Source organism: Puntigrus tetrazona, chromosome 13, assembly GCF_018831695.1.
Source record: "Puntigrus tetrazona isolate hp1 chromosome 13, ASM1883169v1, whole genome shotgun sequence".
NCBI lineage: Eukaryota > Metazoa > Chordata > Actinopteri > Cypriniformes > Cyprinidae > Puntigrus > Puntigrus tetrazona.
In genome coordinates this window covers 19,799,716-19,812,215 of record NC_056711.1, presented here as the reverse complement: position 1 = coordinate 19,812,215, position 12,500 = coordinate 19,799,716, and the positions used below count along the sequence as shown (strand labels likewise).

General features: G+C 37.5%; 1 protein-coding gene across 3 annotated transcripts in view; it reads right to left on the bottom strand.

Moving 5' to 3' along the window:
• Positions 1 to 6,607: 6,607 nt before the first annotated feature.
• The window catches only part of LOC122356808 (signal-induced proliferation-associated 1-like protein 2), a 115,859-nt gene continuing 109,966 nt past the window's right edge, over positions 6,608 to 12,500 (bottom strand). For all 3 annotated transcript variants that reach the window (XM_043255877.1, XM_043255876.1, XM_043255878.1), the window contains 3 exons: positions 10,361 to 10,478; positions 9,422 to 9,503; positions 6,608 to 7,472 (listed from right to left, as the gene is read on the bottom strand). In XM_043255877.1, the coding sequence (XP_043111812.1) occupies positions 7,326 to 7,472; positions 9,422 to 9,503; positions 10,361 to 10,478 (347 nt within the window). In that variant the 3' untranslated portion in view covers positions 6,608 to 7,325. The remainder of the gene's footprint in view (positions 7,473 to 9,421; positions 9,504 to 10,360; positions 10,479 to 12,500) is intronic.

Below are 12,500 nucleotides of genomic sequence, written 5' to 3'. Positions count from 1 at the left end.
CCAATCTCTAGCCATTTTTATTTGACATTTTGCTACTTAGATCGCAGGAGACCTAACTCCGCTTTCAACTTATCCACTTTCATTTCACTGGACGTTTTTTTTAAAACGAACGCAAGCATGTAAATCATGTCATTTCTGAAGAATTTTGATTTATATTGAGATTGAGGTTTAAACGGCGTTTTTCCAATGGTGCTTTACAAAGACAATAAAAAATTAAAAATATAAACTAATGTAAACAAAAAAGCAAAATTGACACGGAGAACATATTAAAAATATTAGTTAATTTTAAATTGAAAATATTACTAAAAGTAAAGTTAAGACTAATAGTGTTTTTACAAATAAATATTTTCATTTTAATACATTTTTTGAGTCTACTCCCTGCTCGTTTATTTGTAATTAATTATGAAAATTATTTTATTTCTTAGCATTTTCTCAGACATTTCTCCTACAATTCAAAGCAAAAGAAAACTAGAGGTGTTTTTTGTTATTTTTCCTATCCTAGAGTGCTTGCCATCAGGGAGGACATCCCAGACATGGCTCATAAATGGAGGTTTCCTACAGAAAACACCGGTAATGGAAGACGCGACGCAGATCATGCTTCCATAAACCGTCCCTTGGATGGCACGTGATCGATCAGTCGTGAAACGGGGCGACGCTGGAGATCACAAACCGAATCTGGACACCAAAGCCTGGACTCGGCCGCTTTAGTCATTGTTTAAACTCCTGCGGCTCCGAGCCCACCCGGCAAAATGACCCCCATCGGAAGAGCCTCCAGCAGTCGGAGAGCCCATCTGCCGGCCTGGCAGAGACAGCAGACGCAGATTAAACATCTCCATTAAGAGAGACTCTTAGAGATCCACCTCGGGTCTGCTTCCGCGGCCGTGCTGCGTAAAGCCCAGCCGGTCTGGCAGCCTGGATTTGCCTGAAACCGTCCCAAAATGCTCCGGAGAAGCAGCACAGATAATGAAGACAAAACACGCAGACGCTCGGGTTTAGCTTCGGCGCACACACACACACACACACACACGCATACGAGCACAGCCTCCTGCCAAGAGAGAAGAACCACCCTCTGATACCAGCCCTGATGCACGAAAACCGAGTTCATCGCCAGACTCGGATGTGATTGGCTTCGTGCGATCTCTAGCAGTCGAGGCTTGCGAGTTTGTTCACCTTCCGAGCCGCTACAGTGAGATCCAGAGCCATTTCACTCTGCGTGGAAGCGCATCAAAGACTTTTTAACGCCGCCGCGCACGCAGAACCGGCTGGAAACGATGCATCACGCGCGCAAATGTTGATTATTGATGCACAAGCTCAGCGGATGTTAGCAGACGTGCTCTGATTGAGCGTGCGACTCACAGGGTTCGTGAACTGATGACTGAAAAATAACGAAATTAAATAAAACGTAATAAAAAATGTGAAATATTACATTTAATAGATGTAGTAAATACACTGTAAAACACAAAAAGGAAATTAGTTTTTTAATAAATTGCTAAATATATAAAAATAGGTAGAAATATTAATTAAAAATATTTTAAAAATAGTCCAATTGTTTTCCTGTGAGGTTCAATCAGAAAAAAATGTCACATTAAAACAAATTATTAATTTTGAAATTAAAGCAAACTAAATAAAACAGTAAAAAAAAAAAACATTTATAATTTAATTTCCTATTTCAATAATTAAATCAGAAAATAAACATAAAAAACATTAAGAAAGACTAAATATTTAAATTTATGATTTATTATTTTAATTCTTGAAAGACAGGGGATTTGTTAAAAACAAAAAAGAAAGTAAATCAGGCAAAAATTATAAAAATAATTATTTACATTTAAAATGTACATTAAATAAAACGCTTACTAAAAAGATTAAGTACTGAATTTAATTTTAAAAATAAAATTAAGTGAAATAAATAATAAAGTGTTACTAAAAATACAAATTGGAATTGAGTTAATTTCATATTATAATAATTACATTTGTGAATGATTAAATAATTTTAAAAATACCCCCACCCCAAAATACATTAAAGAAATATAAACAAAATAAAACACTAATTAAATATTGTATTTAAATTATTTATTTAATATTTAAATGATTAAATACATGTGATGTCATGCAGACATTAACCGTGAATATGTTTTAATTAAAATTCACGTTTTAGGCGGACTTTAGCAGATAAAAAAAAAAGTTAGTAACGCAAAGATATAAGCTTCCTATTTCCTGTAAAAATCATTTTTTTTTATTTCAGAATTCTTAAATAATTAGAAAGTTCAAAAAAACATTTACGTGAAACGTAGGAAAAATGTGTTTACGCTTGCTTCTGATCACTTTAATGTATTTTGAAGAATAAAAGCGTCCGTTTCTTTCCAAAACACCCCTAACTTTTAAAAGCTGGCATATCTCAGCACAGAAAAAAAAAACTCAAACACTGCTAAAACAACGGGATATAATCACTGGCCTCTAATCAGAGTAGATGCCATTCTTGCTTCAACGTGAATGAAAGCGAGCTCATGAACAACGAAAATGTATCCTTCCGTAAACCTCTCTTGAAAACACGGCCGTCTCTTGGCCCTTGAGACGCCGAACCTCGCAGCCTCGCTCTCATCCATGTCAAATAAACATGTCTGGCCTGATTAAGGTCTGCACGTTAACATCAGCTCTGCTTTTAATAAAGCCAGCGGCCTTGCGGTTCAGCCTCACGAGGCAAAACCACATGCCGTTCGAATGGAGATCTAGCTGCTGTCTGGAGATCCGGTGACTATGTGAACACACACTTCTTACCCACGATCCTTTGCGGTGGAGTTGTGCACCACACCCAAACAGCTGCCGCTACCACATGCTTCAGAGGCAGGAAGCTCCTCGAGAAGCCTTCGTTCTGAAAGACAGCAACGTACAAAGTGAAAAATTCTGCATTTGCTTTTCTCCGCTTATTTAACAGACTGCAGAAGCTGTTTTCTGTTTGTCTTTGTGAAGCAGACAGAGGTCACTGAAGCAGCAGTTACCCAAAAGTTGATATAACGCACCCTCGGGGTCATCCAAGAGTCGTTTCTTCAGAAAAACACGGGGCGCTGCAACGGATGCTCTGCAGTGAATGGGTGCCGTCAGAATTTGAGTCCGAATTGCTGATGAAAACATCATAGTAATCCGCACCAACCCCTTATCCGTCGATTAATGTCTTGAGAAGCCAAAAACTTCCCACATTAAGGCGTTTTTAACTTCAAATCGTCCTTTTCAGCTAAAATAGGAGTCCATAATGCTTAATAACGCTCCAGTGAAAAAGTGGAGTGGTATGTATAAAGAGAAAAATCTTCACAGATCAAGCCACACCGCTATAAACAAATATATGGCTGGATTTTGACGCGAGAGGCAACCGGAAATGGACTTTTTCACCGGAGGAAGCGTTATTATGCGACTTCAATACGCCTCAATTATACATTTTTATTTTTTTCTTACCCTGATATATACGTTTAAAATTATTTTGATGGCACACTTATTTTTAATAAGGCGAACGGCTTCTTTTTCTTCCCCCGTGAGTTCGTAATGACGGAGAGCGGGCTGAAATCCGAGGAAAGAGCAAATTGCTTTACGGCAGCAACAAATGCGAGTGTAACGCTGTGCAGCACGGTAATTACGACAGTCGATTTAGCTCAATTAACTGTGGGGGGGCTCTAAAGTCGCAAAAATACAGAAACACACACACACAAACTTGGTGGATTTGGATCACCCTGTTCTGCATATTACACTACCACTAACATTATTTAAAGGAATTGCAGTATTTCACCCAGAAATTTCACCCAAATATAATCATTTACTCACCCTCACGTCGTTTCAAACCTTCGTCACTTCCTTTTTTTTCTCAGAATAGCACAACAACACAACAGAAATGTCATAAAGCTAAAAAAAAAGTGATTTTTTGGCGCTCTAGAATAAACAGAAATGTGTGCGTCTCGCGAGAGAACATTGTAGCCGGATCTACTTCTCTGTTTACGTCCATGGCGAATCACTCAGGTACAGTGCTACTCCGCAGCTGTACATATCCGATCGAGTCTAAATAGTCCGAATATAAACGCTTATTATAGGTGTGCTGTAGTGATTCAGGACAAAAAACACGGTTTGGAAAATGGATTCATGGTGTACTCGCTTATTATATAAATTCAGCAAATTTTGAAAAAAAAATTAAAATCTACAGCTTGCATACTGCAGCTTTAATTTATTCAAGTATTTATAATGAACTATTTAAACAAAAACAATAAATACACATATACATTTGTTTTGATAGTCCACTTATACATGTCAACTAGCAGTCATTATTATTATGAGAGACTTTACAAGTATGTCCACTTACTCTATTAACCTTAAACCTACACTAACAGTTAGTTACAAGTGAATGAGAATTAGTTGACATGTAGTTATAAAGTTACTTAGTTAGGAGACTGTCTAAAGCGGACTAAATAAATCAAAATAAAGTGTAACGGTACATAAGCAATACCTATATAATGTGTTGCGCCCTTTAACACCTTTAAAAGCTGCATGCATTTTCACCATTTATTTCAGAACTGGAATTCGAAAATTTCCCGCAACGTTCCTGCTGCGAGCCGACGAAGCGTCTCAAACACCGCCAGCTGTGACTCAACGAGCACTTCCTGCGCCTCACATCTCCACTTCCTGTCTGGCGGCCTGCAAAATGAGGCTTCGGCGCTTCTCGGCGTGCGACAAGTCTCACGGTTTAACCCGGCTCAAAACACACGTGGAGAACAGGAGCGTTTCCACGAATCCGTGTCATTCCGGCCTCCTGCGGCTCCAACTGGGAATGTCTGTGGGCCGAACATGTGTGTGTGTGTGTGTGTGTGTGTGTGTGTACCACTTCAATCCTGCAGTCGTCTCTGATGTTGGGAAGAGATTCCTGGCAGCTGGGATCCGCAGCGCGTGTAAATGGAAAGTAGATTCTTTAATCACGACATTAATTTATGAGTTTGGCCTCTTTGAAGCTTTAACCATTTTCATATAAAAAAGCAGAAAGAAAAACACGCTGTCTGGCTTCTTCGCTGCCAGATGCATCACCGGCAGTTTCTTTTAAGCAGCGTTTCACCAAGAAATTCAAATTCTGAATTGTAATTTTTAGGTGAATTATTCATTTTAAAAAGGTTCGCGGAACATACCACATCCATTTAATAGCCTCTGTCTCTCTCTCTCTCTCTGTCTCTCTCTCTCTCTCTCTCTGTCTCTCTCTCTCTCTCTCTCTCTCTCTCTCTCTCTCTCTCTCTCTCTCTCTGTCTCTCTCTCTGTCTCTCTCTCTCTCTCTCTCTCTCTGTCTCTCTCTCTCTCTCTCTCTGTCTCTGTCTCTCTCTCTCTCTCTCTCTCTCTCTCTCTCTCTCTCTCTCTCTGTCTCTCTCTCTTCTCTCTCTCTCTCTCTCTCTCTCTCTCTCTCTCTCTCTCTCTCTCTCTCTCTCTCTCTCTCTCTCTCTCTCTCTCTCTCTCTCTCTCTCTCTCTCTCTCTCTCTCTGTCTCTCTCTCTCTCTGTCTCTCTCTCTCTCTCTCTCTCTCTGTCTCTCTCTCTCTCTCTGTCTCTCTCTGTCTCTCTCTCTCTCTCACACACACACACACACACACACACACACACACCTGCAGCAGGCCCGTCTGTGGACGCTCAGATAAGTGTCCATTAGATATGAACTTATTCTAAGGCAGGTATTCCCAAAAGGGTCCTCATATGCTGCTTCCATGGCAACAAAAACCCATGGCAACAATAATTCCCCTCCGCTGCTGAACTGGAGAAAATGTCAGCGTCATCAGAAAGTCAATCAAATCACAGGAGGCTCAGAGAGAGGCAGATGTTAGCTGTGACCTGCCCGAGTCAAACATCGCACCTCATACCAAAATACAGTTTTGCATTTGCATCTAATTTAGCGAGAAATGACAATTCTCATTTCCAAGCTCATTTCCACTACAAATTCACATCACTGCAACGCAAATTAATAGAAAAATAAGTAAAATGCAATGCATTATTATTATTATTTGCATACTTAAATCCATTTTCCCAGCAAATTCACATTAGCATAATACAAAGCACAAATATTTAGCTTTCCCATCTTAGCGAAAGCGTTTTTTAAATTTCTTATTATTTTTATCATAACGTTGCACCAACAAATTCACATTACCATATAATAAGCAAATAATAAAATAAATGCATCTTGCAAAAAGAGCTGCTAAACTTATTTCGTTGTCCGTAAACGACAATAAAGTATATTCTATTTTATTCTATGAAAATAAATACCATTTGTTTCTGCATTATTATTATTATTTTTGCTATTCATGAAAAATTAGCACCTTTCTAAATTGATGTTGCATCTGCATTTAATTAAAATAAATATATTATTTGAGATTTTTATTACTTCTACAACCACGCCCATCACCATAATATTGCATCTCATTTTGCATTATTATTATCATAATAATAATAATAATAAATAATTATTATTATTATTATTTCCCCTACAAATGTTTATTAACCAAAAAATGCACAAAAAAAAGAAAAAGATTGTGCACACACACACACTTATAAACACACACATGTTTTTTCCAAGGACCTAAAATATTAAGATGACGCATCCGATTAATTTTACATACTACATTTATTAAAAAAAAAGCAACCAATGTCCCATCTTACATGAAATATACAGAGAAACACATTTGTAAAAGCATAGAAACCAACAAAGTGTTATCTAGCAGCATCCAAATGTTGGAATGAGGAAAAAAAAAAAAGAAGAAGAAAAAAAACATTTCCTCAATATATCTATGCGTCGGACACAGTCCTGGGAAAACCGTCACAGTATGTCCTTCTCACAGCCGTCCCTCCAGAAGCAGATCATTTTAATAAAATAAACTAATTTAGGTTAAATAAGCTTAAATAACAGTGTTAAATACAAGACACTTGATTGGAGGTGCTGTACAGAGATGGACAGAGTTTTGGCATGTGATGGCGGATTCGAGCGGAAAGCCACGTTACGCTCGGACCTGCTTCGCTTCGCCGTTTCTTTGAGGCACAATCTCGACGTGCACAGCTTCTCTTCACATTGCGTTTGCGTTGGGAGATCCGCGACTCTTATTATTGCCAGAACTCGACGGTCGCGGACAAGACGCGGTTCGAAAGGTAGCGTTACATTCACCGTCCACCTCCGGAAAAACACGGCGTAGCTGCTGATCGAGTACATTCCCGGTGCCTCCGTGCGTCTCCGGAACACGCTTACATTCTACATCTGATTGAACTGCAGTAGGAATCGGGCTTTGTTCGAGTAGGTCGGTGTGCAGAGCGGCTTCTGACCGAGTCTCCTTCAAGGCTTCTTGTCGATGGTGTGGAAGAACCACTCGGTGAACTTCCTGAGCTGGGCGGCAGCCGTCTGGCTCTCCTCCTGAAGACGCATGTTGTCCTGCCTCAGGTGCTGGACCTCCACCTGCAGGATGGCCTTGTCTTCCTTTTCCTGCGCGCCGAAGAGAAAGAACCACCTCAGAATACAATCAACTACTCGCCATTTTACGGAAAATATCTGAAGAACCACCTGTGAGTTGTATTACATTGCAGTGTTTTTTATTACACACCTTTAAAATGAAGAGAAACGCAACGGCTGTCAATATATATATATATATATATATATATATATATATATATATATATATATATATATATATATATATGACCCTGGGGCACAAACTCAGTCGCTGGGGTATATATTTGTAGCAATAGACAAAAATATATTGCCTTTTTTTTAATGAAAAATCATAAGAATATTAAGATCAAGTTCCAAGAATATATTTTGTAAATAATCTACTGTTAATATACCCCAAATTAATTTTTGATTAGTGATATGCATTGCTATGAACTTAATCTGGACAACGTTAAAAGGCGGATTTCTTAATATTTAGATTTTTTTGATTCCAGATTTGCCACGCATGGAAATAAAAGGCACATTTAATCAGCTTTCAGATGATGTATACGTATTAATTTAAAATAGATTGACCCTTGTGGTCCAGGGTCATATATAATTGCAAATAATTTTTTTTTTATTTTTTTGTCATGCTTTAAATAATTTTTTTTTAAGTGATAATACCGTCAGATTCTGTAGAAAACTGTTTATGCTCTCAAATATGAAATTGGTAATACCATAATTGTTTTATTCATTACATTTTTTTTTTTTTTTTTTAATTACTTTTTTTAATATTTTTCATTATATTTTTAGATTCTGTAATTCGGTAATTTTGTCAAATTTTGGTTCTAATTTTTTTTTTAACTCTAATATTTGTAAACATGATAATGTTTCACACCTCTCCCATCTTTACTGGACCCTCTAACTCTAGTACTCTCTTATTTCAATTCTATTCGTTAACTTTACCCTTTACCCCTCACTGTACACCAGCTGTACATGTATTGAGCTGTTGGACTTATTTCTGCTGACGTGGGTCACTTTAAACGGCAGGAAGCAGGATATTAAATTGTGTGGTGATTCTGCCTTCTAGTGCCCATTACTAAACACTTTAACACATTGTTTGCCTGTCGTTCCCCTCAAAACACAGCTGACACACTTCCTCACATTCACACAAAACTCAGGTCCAGTTACTGGGTACAAACATCTACGGTGGACTAAAAAAACTAAGCTATTTCCATCAGTCTGTCATACAGCAGCCGTCCGACTTTCTTAAACTGGCTTAACTTTTACAAGAAAATATAAATGAATAAAATGCATTAAATAAACGCATTATTGTTATTATTATTGGCACCTTTCCTCTGCAAAATTGCATTACTATAATGCAAATATAAAAGTAATTGTTCAAATTTACACAAGAAAATTAATAAAGTTTTTATAGATATTTATATAATTATATCTAAAATTTTTATTGGAATTTGAATTTAATTTAGCAAGACATTTATCCTATTTTTACACAAATGTACACAAATTAGTTCTGGGCAACATTAATTGCCATTAATCACATCCAAAATAAAAGCATAATATATGTGTGCGCTGTGTATATTAAATATGTATACATAAATACGAATACATGTAATGCACGTGTATATTTAAGAAAAATAGGATATGTTTATAAATTATATATATATATATATATATATATATATATATATATATATATATATATATATATATATATATACATACACACACATGTACATATTTTAATTTTCCTATTCACTGTATGAATGTATATATGAGTTTTATGTACACAAACATTTTTATTTGAAAGTGATTAATCGTTTGACAGCACTAAAATAAATAAACGAATAACTAAACTATATCTTATTAACATAATGCAATGATGATCCTTTTGTCCAATACACAATGATTAAAAATAAATAAATCAGTTCATGCTGGACCTATAAATCATGGCTATTATTTTTTTTTATTAGGACGGGGTTTACCTTCTTCAAGTCGTACTGTAGTTGTCTCAGGATGACCTCCAGCTGATTGACTTTGCCCGTCAGTGTAGCTGGAGACGTATCACTGCAGAGCGAGACAGAGCTGTGAGTCACTGTGTGTGTGTGTGAGTGAGAGTGAGTGTGTGTGTGTGTGTGTGAGTGAGAGTGTGTGTGTTTGTGTGTGAGTGAGAGTGTGTGTGTTTGTGTGTGAGTGAGAGTGTGTGAGTGAGAGTGTGTGAGTGAGAGTGTGTGTGTGAGTGAGTGTGTGCATGAGTGAGAAAGTGTGTGTGAGAGAGAGTGAGTGAGTGTGTGTGTGTGTGTGTGTGTGTGTGTGAGTGAGAGTCAGTAAATGAAAGTGTGTGTGAGTGAAAGTGAGTGAGAGTGTGTTAGTGAGTGAGAATGTGTGTGTGTGTGTGTGTGTGTGTGTGTGTGTGTGTGAGTGAGTCAGTAAATGAGAGAGAGTGTGTGTGTGTGTGTGTGAGAGTAAGAGAGTGTGTGTGTGAGTGTGTGAGAGTGAGTGAGTGTGTGTGTGTGTGTGTGTGTGTGTGTGTGTGAGAGTGAGAGTCAGTAAATGAGAGAGAGTGTGTGTGTGTAAATGTGAGTGAGGCTGTGTGAGTGTGTGTGTGTAAGAGTGAGTGAGAGTGTGTGTGAGTGCGTCAGTGAGCGAGAGAGTGTGTGTGTGTGTGTGTGTGTGAGAGTGAGAGTAAGAGAGTGTGTGTGTGTGAGTGAGTGAGAGTGTGTGTGTGTGTGTGTGTGTGTGTGATTGCACCTGGTATTTATCATGTTATGGGGACCCATGAGGAAACAAGTTTATAAAACAAACTGAAATTTTTGAAAATCTAAAAATGTGAGTAGCCTGTACAGTATAAAAACTATTACGACTATGGCGAGTCCCCATAAAACACGAGTGTGTGTGAGTGTGTGTGAGTGTGTTAAACTCACCCAGCCTCCAGCGCAGCTCCTTCGGCGGCCGCCACGCGTCTGGTCAGCTCACGAGAGATCTGCAGCGCTTCGGCTCTCTGCATGTCCGTCATGGTGCAGAACGAGGCCACGCGCTGATCTACACACACACACACACACACACACACTCAGATCACAGCGATACACACTACACAACCAAATACAGCAGGCTCATGCTGAATGAGACACGACTGCAACCCAATCAGATCTAAAGGAGGACTTCTGTGTATATAGTAATGGGATAAAGCGGCGCACAAAATAATATTAAAAAAAGAATATTATGACAAAAACATTTTCCCCACTAAATATCATTGCAAAATGCAAAAAGCAAAATAAAACAAGCAAATAATGTAGTTTTAAATTAATATTGTTGTTATTAGCAAATGTTGGCTACAAATGCTCATTATCATGCAAAATAAATAAATAAAATACAAAATGCATTTGCATATATTTTCTCAGTAAAGTGCCAATATTTTACATTATTATTACAATAAGCATAATACAAATATTTCGTATTTGCATCTAATTGCATGAGAAAATATACCACTTTGCATTATTAAAGCAGTAAAGTTCCTATTGTCATAACGCAAATAAAAAGATACAGTAATTAAATGCATTTGCATTTAATGTGGAAAGAAAATAAACTGTCTGCATTAACATTATCATTATTATTAGCACATTTTCACTATAAACTGTCATTTCATTAATGCAAAAATGTTAAAATGCATCTATATTTGACTCAATCAATATATTATGAACATTTTCTGCTTATTTATATTGAAGAATTAAATGCACATTTTTTTGTATAATAATGGGTATTTGTAGAGGGATGTGCACTGATTTGGAGACACAGTAAAACCCAGCTTTTTTTTATATCCAACAGCGGGTTTGCATCCAGTTTATGTTTGTTATTAATAAGAATATGAAACATCAGTGGTCACACACAAGCTGTTGAGCGTTTAGCCGGAGCTACTCGATAAAACAGAGCGCTTATGAACGTTTGCTAACATTTTCTAAACTCGCTTTCTCTTCTTGTTGACTTTCATTCACGCTCGCTGATGCAAATGGAGGGGAAATATGCTGTGAGCTAAATTTATCTCAGTGTTATTCTGGGTCACGGCGAGACCCAGAAACAAGCTTCTCCTCTAAAACTATAACTTTGTTTCCAAATATTGCATCAGTCTTTAAAGAGTATTTATGGTGTGTGTGTGAAGCAGTTTGGGCTGGTTTGGGCTTCGTTGAGCTGAAGACGACAGGAAAAACAGGACCCTCAAACCGCCTTGATTTTAACATACAGTTTGTTCGTGTAATGGAGTGAAAGAGCATAGTTCAAATGCATAAACATACATACAATCAGGACATATGAGCAACAAATTTATTGTTCTTTTGTGCCAAGATCGTTAGGATATTAAGTAAAGATCATGTTTCATGAAGGTATTTTGTGTAACAGTTTTTGATTAGTAATATGCATTGCTAAGAACTTCTTTTGGACGACTTTAATAGTGATTTTCTCAATATTAATATTATTTTTTGCAGCCTCAGATTTCATATTTTCAGATAGCTGTCTCTCGGCCAAATATTGCCCTATTCTAACAAACCATAGATCAGTGGAAAGATGAATTGTTCTGCTTTCAGCTGATGAAAAATACACCCTCATGACCAGGGTCCCATATTTAATGTTTAATGCAGAGTTACATTCAGCTGGGTTTTGGACCAATGAGAGGTCATTGTGGGCGGGGCTAGCCAGCACTAAAGGCATTTCCTCATTTAGTAGATGCTTTTATCCAAAGTGACTTACAAAAGAGAAACAACGGCAGCTTATCAAAAATATAATAATGGGAGTTAACCACATTTGCCTTCCAAATTTTCTTTTACCATAAAGTAAATAGAAAATGTTACGTGTGTGTGTGTGTGTGTGTGTGTGTGTGTGTGTGTGTGTCTGTGTGTCTCTGTGTGTGTGTCTCTGTCTGTGTGTGTGTGTGTGTCTGTGTGTGTGTGTCTGTGTGTGTGTGTGTGTGTGTGTGTGTGTGTGTGTGTGTGTGTGTCTGTCTGTGTGTGTCTCTGTCTGTGTGTGTGTGTCTCTGTCTGTGTGTCTGTCTGTGTGTGTGTGTCTGTCTGTGTG